The 16,450-nt window shown below is 40.0% G+C and overlaps 1 protein-coding gene across 2 annotated transcripts in view; it reads right to left on the reverse strand.

The window, feature by feature from the left end:
* The window catches only part of cramp1 (cramped chromatin regulator 1), a 52,150-nt gene that overhangs the window by 15,602 nt on the left and 20,098 nt on the right, over positions 1–16,450 (reverse strand). For both annotated transcript variants that reach the window (XM_078559055.1, XM_078559056.1), the window contains exons 6-12: positions 15,485–15,533; positions 13,541–13,626; positions 10,986–11,109; positions 10,002–10,083; positions 5,931–7,250; positions 3,085–3,250; positions 2,505–2,695 (exon numbers count right to left, since the gene is read on the reverse strand). In XM_078559055.1, the coding sequence (XP_078415181.1) occupies positions 2,505–2,695; positions 3,085–3,250; positions 5,931–7,250; positions 10,002–10,083; positions 10,986–11,109; positions 13,541–13,626; positions 15,485–15,533 (2,018 nt within the window). The remainder of the gene's footprint in view (positions 1–2,504; positions 2,696–3,084; positions 3,251–5,930; positions 7,251–10,001; positions 10,084–10,985; positions 11,110–13,540; positions 13,627–15,484; positions 15,534–16,450) is intronic.

The following is a 16,450-nucleotide window of genomic DNA, read 5'->3' on the forward strand; positions in this document are numbered from 1 at the left end:
CTGGCATTGGAGGCAGTCCAGAGAAGGTTCACTAGGTTGATCCCGGGTATGGAAGGATTTTCTTATGAGGAGAGGTTGAGTAGGTTGGGCCTGTACTCAGCGGAGTTTAGAAGAATGAGAGGCGACCTTATTGAAACATATAAGATTCCTCAGGGGCTTGACAGGGTAGATGCTGAGAGGTTGTTTCCCCTTGTGGGAGAGTCTAGGACCAGAGGGCATAATCTCAGAGTAAGGGGGCACCCATTTAAAACAGAGATGAGGAGGAATGTTTTCTCTCAGAGGGTAGTCATTCTGTGGAATTCTTTACCGCAGAAAGCTGTAGAGGCTGGTTTGTTAAGTATATTCAAGTCTGAGACAGACAGATTGTTAATCTGTAAGGGAATCAAGGGTTATGGGGAAAAGGCAGGAAAGTGGAGTTGAGGATTATCAGATCAGCCATGATCTCATTGAATGGCAGAGCAGATGCGATGGTCCTAATGGCCTATTTCTGCTCCTATGTCTTATGGGTCATTGTTAGAGCTAGGATTGTCAAAATGTAATCTCATTCAGACTCTTAAATCAGTTTTACAGTTAGTGAAAGGAGCAATAGTTGACACAGGAATGATTTCCTGCTTCTCGTGCTTTAGCAATGTTGAGAGATTGACATAATACAGAAAAAAACCTGCATCTATAATAGTACCTTTCTTCTGGTCAGGATGTGTCAAAACACTTCATAATCAATGAATTACTTTGTAAATGTAGTCACAGTAGTTATGTAGGTGAGTATAGCAAATGTCAATTTGTACAGAACATGGTCTCACAAACACCAATGAAATAAATGACCAGCTAATCTGTTTGGTGACAAGAGTTGAATGGTGTACACAGAATTAACTGCCAGTTGTTTCTAATCATAGCCTACCACCAAGAGGAAGATTAACATAAATAACCTATAAAACAAGATTTATCTCCAACATCAATCTCACTGTTAAACACTGCACGGAGAACCAACACACACCAATGCAAAACTCTTGCAATCCACAAGGTCTGTGAAAATATATAGTGGAATGCACCCACTAGTGCAGAATTGAGAGGAGGAGGAATCTAAATGAAGTAGTATCCAGTTTTTGACAGAGTTTGAGAAGGATAAGTAATGAAAAACTCAATCAATTACTTTGAATATTTCTTGACAGAGCCAATCTCGATCTTTGAAATGGAATTAAATAAACAGAGAAAAAAATATTAAAAGGTTACAGAGAAAGAGCAGGAAAATGGGATAAGTAGTTTATTGTGCCAAATGGCTTCCCTTTAGGTTGAAACTACACTGATTCTAAACCATAAACTCTGGTGCACTACACCAAAAAGAAAATTGTATCCCCACTAATCTCAGGTCATACTATTCAGAATAATGATGTATTCAATTGTCATCGAGGCAATATTCACAGATCAAACTTCAGCAGTTTGTAACTGTAAATTGAATACTGAATTAAGCTTGTTCTTGTCTAATTTCTATCTTTTATTAATTTTCTGTTATACAGAGAAGGTGAAATTGAGCTCAAAGTGATGCATATCAGTGCTAGGGAAAGGGATCATTTCATACTTTTGGCACCAAATCAGCAAACATGCTGCAGTAAAATATTAATACGGACAAACAGAGGATAAAGCTCTCTTCTTTAATTCCAGCATCAGGAAGGATAATTAACATTCCTGATCTGTAATCAGATCCACATTTAACGGTTACTAAAGTAATTATTCAATCATTACACGTTTAACACAATAATTAATATCTTTGTGCACACAAAGTACTAAATTGTACTAAAATTATTGAGTCACCAGAAAAAGAACAAAACTCCTTAAGTAGTCTTGCTGTTATTGTGCTGCCATTAAATGCAGGCACTACCAAAAAGTTCAATCACCAACTGGCTCAATAGCAATACAATTAAATCAGATCTGTTGATGAGAAGAGAAAGGATAAAATAATCAGCACAGTCCAACTTAACTCATCAATGAAAGCAATTCTTTGGATTCCAGAAGAATCAGAACCAGCAAAAAAGGTGCTGCTGTTTGTAGTCTCAAATGTAGTAATTTTAAAAATTCATTCACGGGATGTGGGCTTCGCTGGCTGGGCCAGCATTTATTGCCCATCCCTAGTTTCCCTTGAGGTGGTGGTGGTGAGCTGCCTTCTTGAACCCCTGCAGTCCATGTGGTGTAGGTACACACACAGTGCTGTTAGGAAGGGAGTTTCAGGGTTTTGACCCAGTGACAGTGAAGGAATCTGTAGAATAATGTGTCTTTTCTTTAGTTGTTCTTGGGGGTGTGGGAATTGCTAGCAAAGCCGCCATTTTTTGCCAATCCCCAATTGTCCTTGAAAAGTTAGTGGTGAGCCACCTTCTTGAACCAGACCCAGCCTGACTGGTGAACTATTGCAATCCCATCTATTAATACATTCCCCCATAATTAACCAACCACAGTAAAAAGCACACTTGCTCTGTTCCCTAGTCTCATTCACAGGAGAATGTTCAACTCACACTGAAAGAATCCAGTCGTTGCCTGAATGCCAGATCAGTCTCCTTGTTGGGTGAATATATCTTGTTATGCCTACTGTTGGGCGGCAGAATTGTAGGAACAGCAAATACCCCACTGTCTGCATCACTGCTTGAATTTCCTGAGCTACCAGATGAGCATGGCACCACCAATGTCTTCTGTACATTACGCATGCCTGAAAATAATACAATCACTAATTAAATATTCAATAAATAAATATTTTTTATTCTCATTTATGACATCCAAACATATTTTCCAATTGGGTACTAGACAAGCACTGCAGTTTCAGCACTCACTAAGCTGTAATACTCAGCAGGTCAGATAGCATCTATGAAGAGAAACAGAGCTAACATTTCAGGCTGAGATGACCTTTTATTAGGGCCCTTCAGGTCATTTCACTATCTTTGAATTCTGCTGGTCTTCAAAATCACTGTTTTACACATCATGGTTTAACTCTTTTATTGCAGAAGCAATAAAACCCAAACTGAGTAGAACAGATCACAGTATACGTCTAGTTTCTCAGATAAATCACCATTCCTTAGACTTGCTGGTCAGTGCACTAACCTGAAGCAGTGGTGGGAGTAACTGTTTTGTTAGATCGAACAGCTGCAGTATTTCGGACACAGCCAGGACTACGTGCAAGGGTGATCACCTTCCCTGGAGGTGTGTGCATCTGATCTTCATGGTTTGACTTCATTGGAGATGTCGCCACAGAGCTAGATTCTGGACTCTATACGTTATAAAAGAGCTGCATGAGAGAGTAGCACTGAAGTCCTCTATGCATTCCTCAAGTCTCCAAATCTCTACTGGTCTTCTAAGGCACATTTAATAAGATGCCAGTGGTAGCGTGATTGGTCCAATACCATTGGAATGCTTTCACTGAGCAATCTTTGCTCCTTGCTCCATGTTCTAACATGGAGTTTCACACATAGGCTTTTACAAACTGCCATTAACACATATTTAGTCATAAGATTTATTTTTTATTATGCTGTTAATCACTGCTATAGTAGCTAACGATTTCTATTAATTTCAAGCCTAGTGTCTAATGCCTAATGAATTTTAGTAAGGGAGCATGAATCAATACATGTTAACATTTTGGAATCTCTTCCATACACACAAAAATGTAGCTTAACCCCAATGGTTTCCAATCTTAAAATGAGCATTGCCCATTGTAGATCCTAACAAGTTGTAGGATTCTTTAGAAGAGAACAAATCACAGAGTAAAATGCAAGTTTAAACCCTAAAAAACCCACAAATGTTGAAATAACAAACATATTAAGTGCTAATTTCTTCATTGCAGAGGCCCAGAAATAAATAAAAGATTTTTTTTATGTGCAAAATTAATCCTAACCTTCTAGGCCCTGCTGACACAACACGAACTTTACCACTGCCTGCACTCTGTGAAAATAGCATTTGTATTCTCTCAGATTGCTGGAATGAGAAGCATATTCATACACGCCATTAGCAATGTTTTCAAAATATCAGAATTAACATTTTATGAAGCAACTTTTTTATAAGCTGTCATCCATTTGGACCATTTATCAAGGCTCTCTACTGGCAGAGGAGCCCAATAATTTCTGCTCTGATAAATCATGCAGGGACCTGGTGATATAACTTTGGGTCATGATGTCTTACAAATCAACCCTTTTAACTGCTGAGAGACTTGGAAAAACTCTATTCAAACACCAATTAGTGATCCCAAATTTCCTCTGTACACTTTGAATTTATTTCCAAAGTGCAGGAAATAACCAGGGAAAATATTTTCACAAGGATAAAGTCGTCAGCTGCAATGAAGTAATTGGTATTGTCCATTTTAAGAACGAGGGAAGTCTACCGTTGAGTACAATACTAAACTATCATGTGTACGTACCAATAAATCAATTCCTTTGGTTTTCTTCTACTTTGCTTTTTAATAAGTTTTGATCTTTCTTTATTCTTTCATAGGATGTAGGCATCACTGGCTAGGCCAGTATTTGTATTGCCCATCCTTAATTGTCCTTGAGAAGGTGGTGGTGAGCCATCTTGTTGAACCACCGCAGTCTATGTGGGGTAGGTACAGCTACAGTGCTGTTTGGGAAGGAGTTCCAAGATTATGACCCAGCAACACTGAAGGAATGGCAATATAGTTCCAAGTCAGAATGGTGTATGGCTTGGAGGGGAACATGCAAGTGGTGGCAATCCATGAATCTGTTGCCCTTGTCCTTCTAAGTGGTAGAGATTACAGGTTTGGAAGGTGCTGTCTAAGGAGCCTTGGTGAGTTGCTGCAGTGCATATTGCAGACGGTACACATAGTTGCTACTATGCGTTGGTGGTGGAGAGAGTGGATGTTGGAGGTGATGGATGGGGTGCCAATCAAGTGGGCTGCTTTTCCCTAGATGGAGTCGAGCTTCTTGAGTGTTGATGGAGCTGCACTCATCCAAGCAAGTGTAGAGTATTCCATCACATTCCTGACTTGTGCCTTGTAGATGTGGACAGGCTTTCAGGAGTCAGGATGTGAGTTACCCATCCTAGAATTTCCAGCCTCTGACCTGCTCTTGTAGCCACAGTATTTAAATGGCTGGTTGATTCAGTTTCTGATTTGTTGCCCAACCCTAATTGCCCTTAAACCAAGTGGCTTGCTAGACCATTTCAGAAGGCAGTTAAGAGTTAAGCACATTGTTGTGGGCCTGGAGTCACACTAGGCTAGACTGGGTAAGGACAGCAGATATACTTCCCTGAAGTCTAGTAAACAGTAGTAAACAAATGGGTCTTTACAACAATCGATGATACAGTAGTTATCATGGTCACCATTACTGAGACTGGCTTTATATTCCAGATTAATTAATTGGATTTAAATTCCACCAGTTATTATGGTGGGATTTGAACCTATGTCCCCAGAGCATTAACTCTGGGCCTCTAGATTAATAGTCCAGTGACATTACCCCTACACCATCATCTGCCCTAAAAGAAAGGGCTTCAAGAAAATGACACAAGATGGTAGTCGCCTTAAGTGTTGACTTGTGACTGGTGTCCAGAGATGTTGAATGCATGAATATAAGTGATCATGAACAGACACGTTGCAATCAGAGCTGCCCAGTTTAAGCCCCTCCAGTGCTTTGCAGCAGCATGTGCTACCTGCAATGGAATGACAGCATGTTTTTCTGTGCTGTGCCGTAAATGGTAATATTTTAGAAACAAACTTCTTGCCCTTTAAAGTAAACAAGAGTAAAACTGGTCTGTAGACAGGTACTGACCACAGTTATCTTCTAACATTCTTTAGTTTCTGGGGGTTTTTTTTTTACAGTACAAACCAAAATATAAAATGATATTAAAAGTTTCTTTATTCTCCATGCCTTTAAAATACCATTTGCGTTTAAGCCATTTTAGCAGAAACTCACTGTTATTCTCACCCATCGATCCAGTATACTCACAGGTTTAGGATTCACTTCAGTGGTGATAATTTGCAGCAAGCACTTCAGTAACCTCTGACTTGCACCCCTTGTTCTCTCAGTCTCCTCTGCGTTATTCCGCTGGGTCTGTACCCAGTCATACTCAAGCTGTAGTTTGCTGGGTTTCCCCAGCATGAGGTACAATTCAGCCAACGTCAGATTCTCAGAGGTACTCGGGCTCCAGCCATCCTCCTGCATCTGCTGGGTAAAGTGGGTAGTATCCTCTTTTGGTGGCTTTGGAACAATGCTGGCACTATTAGGTTGTCCCTGAGGGGGCGAAGCAATTATCAAGGCCTGCCTCATAAGGCAGTCAGTATCAGACACCTCTTGGGTACATGACACTGACTGTTCACGAGTGCAAATAGAAGGTAGGGTCCTATTATCACCATCATCTAATGTAGTTGAACTGGATGACTTTAAAGTAATATCATTGGCCAACTGTGGCCCTGAAACTGCAAGTTGTTCAGTGTTGAGTTCCAGCATTTCTACATTTCCCGAATGCACAGCACTGGGATCAACAGAAAATCCATTTATGCCTGAAGCAGAAACATCTTTTTCGGAGGATTTGTCCTTACACATACACCTTTCTGGAACTACTAAGTTCTGACAAGACTTCATGTAACGAGGGAATGGGTCCAAGAGGGATGCCTCATCAGCGTTCATAGTCCCCCCACAAACACAGAGTTCAGCAGTGGTAGCTGCTTCCGGGGACTCCATTAGAGCTGCTTCATTACCATTGCATTCTTCAGTGGAAACATCGGAATTAGCTTTGGGGGAATTAAATAGATTTTCTCCATTTTCCCCTGACTCTTGTTGTGCCACATCAAAAAACTCCTCTGCTTTTGGACTCTCCTGGTGGGCAGCTGTCTCTTCAGCAGCGATACCTTCCAAAGAAGGAATTCCCTCTTCAGTGCTTTGTGGTCCTTCTCCAGTCAACAACCCAGTCATTTTGCTACCAGTTCTCCCGTCTGTTGTGGCCCGTATTTGTTTAATATGTCCCTTCATTGGGCCCTGTGCTCCCTGGTTGACAGGAACAGTCGGATCCTTTGTAATAGAGGCCCTAGCTAGGATTTGTGCTGGTGGGAGCAAATGAGTGTCCTTTACGTTCTGTCTGCACCTCCCTGTTTCCTGCCAGTGCACTGTACAGCAGGCTTTTGAGTGAACCACCTTTGCCACTCCAGGCAGTGCAGTTAAGGTACAGTTCTCTGCAGGATAGAGATGGAGTTCTGTCTTTTCTTCAAGTCCCACAACCCTCGATTCATTATCTCCAGAGTCCTGCTGGCGTTCTTCTAATGATTTACGCTGAAGAACAAAGTCAAGGCAAAACTTGAGGCAAGACATTTGTAGAATCCTGCTTTCATGAATTAAAATTAGTGTACAGTATCTAAGGTCAGCTTAGTTTAATTGTGGCGCTCTAACTACCTTCAGACAGTATCGGACTTACTGCTAGTAGCGAAAGAGGAAAAGAAAGCAAAGAGGAAAAAGAAAAGAAAGAAGTTGCAGTCACAGTGCACCTTTCATAACCTCAGGATGTTGTGAAGTTATTCACAGCCCATACTTGCTTTTGAAGTGTATTCACTGTTGTATTGTAGGGAAGCACAGCAGCCAATTTTGCGCACAAGGAACCCAACCAACCACGCGATAAATTTCCAAATAATCTGTTTTAGCTGCATTGGTTGAGGGTTAGCCGTTAGCTATGACACCAGAAGTTCCCTGCTTCTTTTCCAATAACACCTTGGGATCTTTTTAACCTATCTTAGAATGCAGGCAGGGCCTGCAGTTTAATGGCACCTCCTACAGTGCAACACTTTCTCAGGACTGCACCAGTGTCAGTTCAAGTCTTTGGACTGAACCTTGAGCCTACCATCCTTCTGTTTCAGGTGAGAGTGTGACCACTGAGTCACAGCTGGCATTTATTACAACAAACTAAGCTGCAGCACGAGGGTTTAATGCCTTCCGCATGTAGTTTGGTCAAACCTACAGAAGTTAATGCGCATTAAACACTAACAGGTAACTGGTGTGGTAAAGGTTAGAAATGTAGCCATTCAAACTGAGGCAGGCTGCAATTAACAGACATGGGTAAGGGGTATACATTTTTATTTATTTATAATGCCATTCAGACATGTACAAAATAAATTTATTTATATTAAGTCATGGTAGCTATTCTACCTTTTTTTAAGCAGTTATAGACAAAATGGTGGATTTAAAAAAAAAATTGTTTTGCGCAACTCACAGAATCATGCATTAATATATATTTTATGGCACTGGCAAAGACTGTGGCAAAGGTCTCCATCTGCCTTCAACAGAATAGCACAAGTTATACAGGAGGGCAAGCTACAGTGGAGAGACAAATAAAAGTAGAGGAACAAAAGAGAAAAGTATATCCAAGTATTAGGGGCTGACTTTCACTGTTGCACACGGGGGGGGGGGGGGGGGTGCGCAAATAGGGCAGCAAGACTCTGAAAACTATGATGTGAATTTCCTCCCTCCTCTTCCCATAGCTGTCCTGCAAATGGGTAGACCCCTCATTAAGGCACGCAGATAATGTCCAATGACATTTTCCCCCCCAGGTACCAGTGAGCAGAGTATAGTTCGTCCACTGGTACTACATGTAAAGTAGCCTAACCAGTGTCATGTCCAGTACAGGCATGTCATTAAGAACTCTCAGTCAATACTTTTAAAAATTGGACACAAACAAGCTGTTAAGAGGGCTACAGCAAATAATGTGACTTTTGGCATTCGGACTACAGGCGGTATCAAGTCTCCTGTGAATACCTAATTAAATATGGACATAGGTGATGGCACCTCAAAGCCATTTGTGAATTTCACACATTCATTGCTTAAGGATAGGCCAATGCCCAAAGAGTATGGAATTTCCAGACTGCCTGTCTCCATGTTTCATCTGGACAAAAGAGAGGATCGAAACTCAATGGCCACTATCAACTTCCCATTCTATCACAATGGCCTCCCCCATCCAAATTAGATTGGGTGGCCCTCGGAAGTGTTAATCTAGTGGTCATGTGATTGAAATTGGTTTCCGGGACTGCACCATTACTACCCCAGGATCCAGCAGAGCCGTCAATCATCAGCCAGTCTGAGGACCAGACTTTGAAACGAGCTGCAAATTATCAAGCAGCCAAAGCGCTTAACCTGCTCCAGTTTCAAGGTTCACCTGAGAACCGACCTCCTCAATATCTGACTACAATAAACCTCGCAACCTGCTGTGAATCTTTCGTTTTAACTTTAAATTATTGAATCCATTCAGGAGACCACAGGCCTGCTATATGAGAGACCGGAAATCATAAATCAGAAACTGAATGAACTGTAATCTGTAAAAGTGAACTAACTTTATCTGTATTTAATTTGTGTCTGTGTGCCTGTCTGTCTCTGCGCACAAGCATGTGTATACATGCACATGTGTGTGTTTGTGTGTGTGCATGGGTGAGGGTGTGCATGTGCGTGAGACTGAGTATATAACTTTGTTTATTCGGGGAGTGTGAGAGAATAAATAACTTTAGTTTAAACTCATAACAGCTTGCTGCTGAATTACTTAATTGGAATACACACTCTAAGGGTAAGGAAAGACACACCTCTTTCCACACAAAACATACCGATTACGGGCAGTTAGAATGCAGACGCATTGTGTCTGTGATACCAGCGATTTTTAAAGGGATTCCTGCAGGCCACTTCCTAAAGCAGCAACAGTAAGGCATTTTGTGAACAGGAAGAATGTGAGGGTTCCTTCTAACCCCCCAAAAAATCTTCCCACCCACTGCTGGTTCCTCCATACTCTTTGCCACTTCCCCACTTTAAGGTTGGCTCCAGGGCCGTCTATGCGTTGCTCCTGCCCCGGATGATTGAGCGGCTGTGGGCACTGGTTCAGTTCTTCCAGCTTGGCAATCAGAAGCAATTGAGGCCCTACCATTTAAATTGCTTGGACCTCTTACCAAAGACATCAAGCAGCAGTATGATTGCTTCACTGACTGGCCATCTGGTATTTGTTGATAAATCAGCCAAGGATTTCTTTGTTTGCTATTGGTTGAAAAAGGATACAATTCTGAATTCCTGTAAAGCCCATTTATTTTTGAGGAATTCAATGAGACTAGAAACTTTCCGGTGCAGCTCCACCATCATCCTGCAAGGAAATAAAACCTGGTCCATCAAAGAATGATTTGCTAATAACAGTATCACACTGCATATTGTAACTCAGTTTAAAGTAAAGGACTAAAAACGCAGCATGCTGTCATTCAACATACAAATGCAATTGATAGCTCCCAAGAGGGAAATTTCAGAATTATCTTCAAAACTCTTAAATATGAAATTACAAAGCATACAAAAGTTCCAACGTATTGTTTCATAAAGTAGATGAATGTGAATTTACATCCAACATTCTATACACATGGAGAGTTCTTGATCTGCCAATAACACAGGGAGTCATGGAATTGGGGGTTGAGCATTCCAAAGCAGATCGACTGGCTGACAATTGGAGGCCTGCCCACTTTATTTATCTATGGGTATAGGGGATGGACAGATGAGGAGAATACAAGTAAAATCAAGTTTACCATTGGTCACTGATAAAGGAATACTCTAGGGTGATTGATACAATTCAACTAAATTGAACTTTCGGTGATGTTAGCAAGTCTGATAAGTGCCCCATAGTTTTAATATTTTCTTTGCTGTTGATTTTTTTTGTGGTAATTCATGTGTAAACTGTTTACAGTCTATACCACCATTAAGTATGCTTTGTCTCAAGTAGCTTGTTAAAAATAGCTACTAACTAAAAATCAGTTCCCCTCCAAGTGACACATTTGTTAACATTACTCTCAAATACTCCTCTGCTAAATGTTAATGAAATGCTGGAGTGTATAACTTACACAGGACTTTCGTTTAATTATGTAAAAGTTTGACATTCAGAAACTGAAGACTCAAGTTGTGCTACAAAAAGACAACACAACACACTAAGCTCTCTATCTGATTATCAGCAAAACAAAGGAGTGAATCTATCATAGATAAACAGATTGGATATTCAGCCTCTACCTTAGTCGAGGATTCTGTGCCAAACTCTGAACTCTTGCCCAGGTGTAGTTACTGCGTGGCAGCAGTTCAAGTAGCACTTTGAGAGGAAGTCGGACGGGTTTTTGGTCTTCTTCATCACTAATCCCTAAGAATGTTAAAAAAGACAGTCAAAAGATAGTTTAGGAGGAGATAGCAGGAGAAAAGGAAGAGACAACATGTTGAACGTGAGGGAGCCTCTGTCTTCTAGCCATTCACTCACAGGAAAAGAGCTGGTGGAGTCAGGTGGGTTCTGGGGAAGATGGGTGAGATGAGGGATAGCAAAACAAAAAGGAGGGGAAGTTACAAAGTTAAGCACATAATTTGAAGAGGACGAGGTAAAGGAACTGATGGGAGTGAGGGGTTAGCAGGAAATAAAAGTGGGATAATAATGAGGGGAGGCAGTGGTGTAGTGGTATTGTCATTGGACTGTTAATCCAGAGACCCAGGGTAATGCTCTGGGGACCGGGGTTCAAATCCCACCATGGCAAATGGTAGAATTTGAATTCAATAAAAATCTGGAATTAAAGGTCTAAAGATGACCACGAAACCACTGCCGATTGTCATAAAAACCCATCTGGTTCACTAACGCTCTTCAGAGAAGAAAATCTGGCCTACATGTGACTCCAGACCCACAGCAATAGTGGTTGACTCTTAAGCCACTGACACCCACATCCCACAAAAGAATTTTAAAAAAGATATAGGATATGAGGAGAGTTGCTGAGGGCTATATTTTCCTCATAACCCCACCTCAAATTCAGACTGCAGCCTTGGTAGTTTCTTTTGTCATCCAACACCTGTTGTCAAAAGGGAAAGAAGAAAAAGAGAGCAGCAAAGAGGAATGAGAGTAATAGAAGAGCAGAAAGGAAAGAAGAGAAGAGAGAGGGGCAGATGCATAAGCAAGACAAAGAAAATCACCAAAAGGCAGACAGGTTAAGAGAGTGACAGCATTCTCCAGCTTACCATGTGAAACGCTAGTTATATGTGACCATTTTTGCATAAACTAGAAGGCTGACTTTATACAAGCCAAGCCAATACTAAATTCAGATGCATGAATTTGTAATGGTTTAAGTTAACAGAAAAAAAGTGTGACAAAAACTAGACAACAAGAAGTCAAATGGCACAGCCAAGAGGTGAACACAGAGGCAAGAGTTTTGCTATATTATGGATAGAGAAGCAAATATACATACAAACACTAATAGGCCGTTTGTGGTGTGGCACACAGAGATTTAAGACCAAGTGTCGTATTCAGGTGAAAAGGGGTTCATGGGCATAAGGTAATTTAATCAGTACGCATAAATGTAATTCAGTCATTCTGTCAATATTCTTATATGACCATTGTGTAATAAACTGCCTATATAAACTTGCCATGCTGTAATTATACCTCCTGCCAATGGTGGAGGTACAATGCCTCCACTTGCAGAATAAAATGACAAGTTTTCATTACAAATGTGAACACAGGAAATTACAATGCAAACAAACATGATACACGGAAATGAATATTGTGTATACAATTCTAATTTAAATCCTCACTTCTGGATTTTCAGGTCATGGTTCAGGCTTTTTTAGCCATCAAAGTTTCTGGCACGTACAAAAATCCATTCCATGTTCAATTGTTTCCAACCAAACCAGTGAAAAATCTATATGTATGGTATTTTTATTGTAATACAAAGCATAATATTTGTGTGATTAAGGGCACATCCCACTTGTCTCGGTCCAAAGAACTGAGAGGTGGGCAAAAATCAAAGCCAGGCATGCTAATAACGTTCGACCAGCAAAAAACCAAGCAGCTTACCAACACAGGGCACTGGTAAGCTTCCTGCTGCTTAGTTACTTGTGGCCACCCTACTCATTAGGGTGTTGGTTTGCAGGGTTGCTTCTGGCAGACAGCAAAGAATCCCTACCCCACTGAAAACTCCTCTAAATTCCATCAATGAACCATTCAGGCTGGTCTTGTCAATAAAAACCTTGCAACATATGAACTGGTATCCACCATCTCAGTTCAAGTATGCAGGAACTGCAAAGGCACAGCATGAAATATTACTATCAAGGAATACCTTCCAATGTAAAGGATTTTTTTTGTCTACATTAGCATAGTTTCAAGAAAAAAAACCACTTTCATATTTGCAAGGAGGGGGTACAGTATATATATTGCCTTGATTAATAGATTTGAGAATGGTTACCTGACAGAGTTGATCTCAGGATATCAATACAGATTGAGAATGAGAAAGCAATAGCAGGAAGTTGTTACGCCATATTTACTGTTTCATAATCAGTTGGAAATCCCCTTGAGATAAAATTTGAAAACCTAGTCAGGGAATCTGAGAAATTACCAGTTTTATATTCGCTCATTGGATCCCTCCAGCTCTTCATCAGATTTGAAAACTTATTTGTTCCAACTGTAAGCCACTAGATGCAGTCACAAACCTTCCCTTTATATACCCTTCCTTATACCCGTTGGTTGTTGGTGATATCTTCTTAAAACAGTTCCTCAGGAATTTAATTTTACTCGATTTCAAACATCACTTCATAGAACTTACCCTCAGGATCGCAGATTTTTTTCAAAGCCCGGCACATCGGTGTCTTTATACGCAAATTGCGGCCTTTGTATCGCACCGTGGTGGCCCTGACATCACAAAAATCATAATTACTTTTAATGGAGAAGAAAGACAAGATCATCCTACAACCTTAGCGTTCACCTGACAAATTATGAAACAACTGTTCTCTGCATCTAACTCCAGTAAAGATCTGGCTACCCATCTGAAGTCACTATGGCAAAGAGCTTTCGCCATGTGCTCCTACTTTTCTAAACTGGAGATATCTTGCATTAGCAAGTCTTCAAAGCAGTTAGTTTGGCCAGATCACAAAATCTAGCAAGGACCACAGCACAGAACATTATTACAAGTAGAGGAAGACCATCTGTACCCATCTAGCTAACACAACTTTACAATCTCTCCATAAATGCATCCAAATGTCTTTTGAACGAAGTGTGGTTTTGCCTTCTTCCTGTAAGACCACTCCAAATATTAGTAATTCTGCACAAAGGTGTGTTTTCTGACAACAATCCTGAACTTGCCTTTTACAAGTTTTTATTATGTCTCCTTATCCCGCAGTTGCAGTTGTATTTGAAATTATGTTTAGGATTAACCTTTTCAAGTCCACCTCCTATATTGTACACCTTTGTAAAATCCTCTCTCATTCCTTTGCTTTCAAGGCACATTTTTGTAATCCTTCCTCATAACTCTGCCCTCAGATTTGAGAAATTCATCTTGTGGTCATATTCTACACCAATTCCAAGGCTTGGAAAGCTCCTTTTGCCTTGATGGCCAGTGAAGCAATATTCAAGGTGTGCCTGAACAAAGCAATATACAGCTTCAGCACGATGGCCTCAGGCTTAGACCCTAATTTGACAATATTACATTGCTATGTTAATTGAAATCAAGAAATCATTGTACATGGTCAGTAAAATAAAAAAGGAAATAACAGGAAATCTGAAATAAAAATTAAAAATTCTAGGAATAAGTAAGTCATCATCTGTAAAAAGAAAATAAAACTGTTGAGCTTGCTATCACCCCCATATCTTTCAGTCTCTAACTTAATTCAATACCATTAACTACATGCCCCAGTTTCCTTACAACCCACTTATTATTGCACTTAACTGTAATAACTCTCACTGGCCATAGTTCCGTCCACTTACAAATATTGTCTAGATCTTTCTATAATTTTTCAGATGCTTCATCAATTTTTCTACTGCTCCCCACACAACCCAGTAGTTTGACCAACTTAATTTGTGTTCTGAAGTCAGGTCACCTAGGCCGATCAGAAGGAAGAAGCTTCTGCATCAGTTTCTAGAGCAATCCATCTATCCAGCACAACATCACTCCCATAATGATGACCTATTGTGGCCTCTCTTTTATTGAATTCTTTAACCACCTCCAAACTTTACCAATTATATTAAGCTTATGTAAATGCATTTAAGGTGGAATTTTATTAAAGAATTTTTGGAAGTCTAGGTGCATTATGTCACAAGGCTTTCCCATTATCTTGAAAAGGTCATTTTTTCAAAAAGTTACGGTGGTTAATTAGGCAGGAAAATCACTGACTCGAAAGTAAAGTGAATGTACAGTGAGCATACTTAATAGGATTCAGCATTCTAACATATTTTGGTGGGGTTGCTGTATATTCCTCTGTTATCATTAGAGACTGTGACATGTTCTCATAACCATATTAAGCCAGCAAAATAAGGCTCTAAATTCAAACCATCAATTTATATCAGATTGCCATATAGTACTTATAAATTTTGAAAAGAATGTTGATTTTCAGTCTAAGGACACACATGATGGTCAGTTACACTAAATCATTGTCCGATGGTTCTAGGTACAGACTCGAAACATTAACTCTATTTCTCTCCCCACAGATGATGCCAGACCTGCTGAGCTTTTCCAGCATTTTCTGTTTTTATATAAAATATGAAGGTCACTTACCCAGCTTGAATTAATTCATTGAGTTTAGCTGCATTTTTGTCATCCATGCCTATGAAATAAATGCATTAGCAAAGCATTAAATTAGTATGAAATCTCTATTTTTAGAATAATTGCTTGCTCCAGGCTATTCTGTCCTTCTTCAGAATGTCTTTACTGTAAAACCCACCTGAATAGATTCACTAAGCATTTATCAGAAGAGATAGATGAGCTGGTGTCTAGTAACACGAGGAGAAATTTTTAAATAATTAAAACCGAACAACCATATGTCTTGATACACATCAGTACATCTAACTCAAATACAATCTTGTTCAGATTCAGCGCTTCTAATTCATGGAATGGAATATAACAGAAGGTGGAACTTTTCAAGGTAATGTACTTCACATTAAACAAGTAGCTTACCAGAAAACCATGGGCATTTTGCTTGCATTATTCCATCCCATCAACATTAATGGGAGTAATATGAGCAATGCACTCACAATTTTCCATTAAACCACCTGGTTCCAAGGGGCCCCAAAACTGTAGCACAGAAAAGGGCCATTTGAGCCATCAAATCTGCATTGATAGTTTTCTCTGTGAGCCACCTAATCTAGAAAAAAAAGTTGCTTACTCTCGAAAAGTTCCTTATTTAGATGTATTTGATGGCCAATTAAATGTAACAAGGTCCCATAAAAAGTAAATGAGATGCATGACTAGTTAGTCTGCTTTTGGTGGTGGTAGTACAAGGAGGACTTGACGAGAATTCCCTTTTCTTCAAATCGTCTCACTGGATCCTTTACACCCATCCACGCAGGCAGATGAGGCCTCAGTTTAACATCCCCATAAAAAAAATGACACCTGACAATGTAGCCTAAACATGAAAATATTTTCAAGTATCCACCATATGAAGCAACACATGGAATAAATGTTATCAATTGATAGCCCAATTAACACAATGCATTTATTCATGGTGAAGGTAGCTACTTAAGA

Source organism: Cetorhinus maximus, chromosome 15 (genome assembly GCF_964194155.1).
Source record: "Cetorhinus maximus chromosome 15, sCetMax3.hap1.1, whole genome shotgun sequence".
NCBI lineage: Eukaryota > Metazoa > Chordata > Chondrichthyes > Lamniformes > Cetorhinidae > Cetorhinus > Cetorhinus maximus.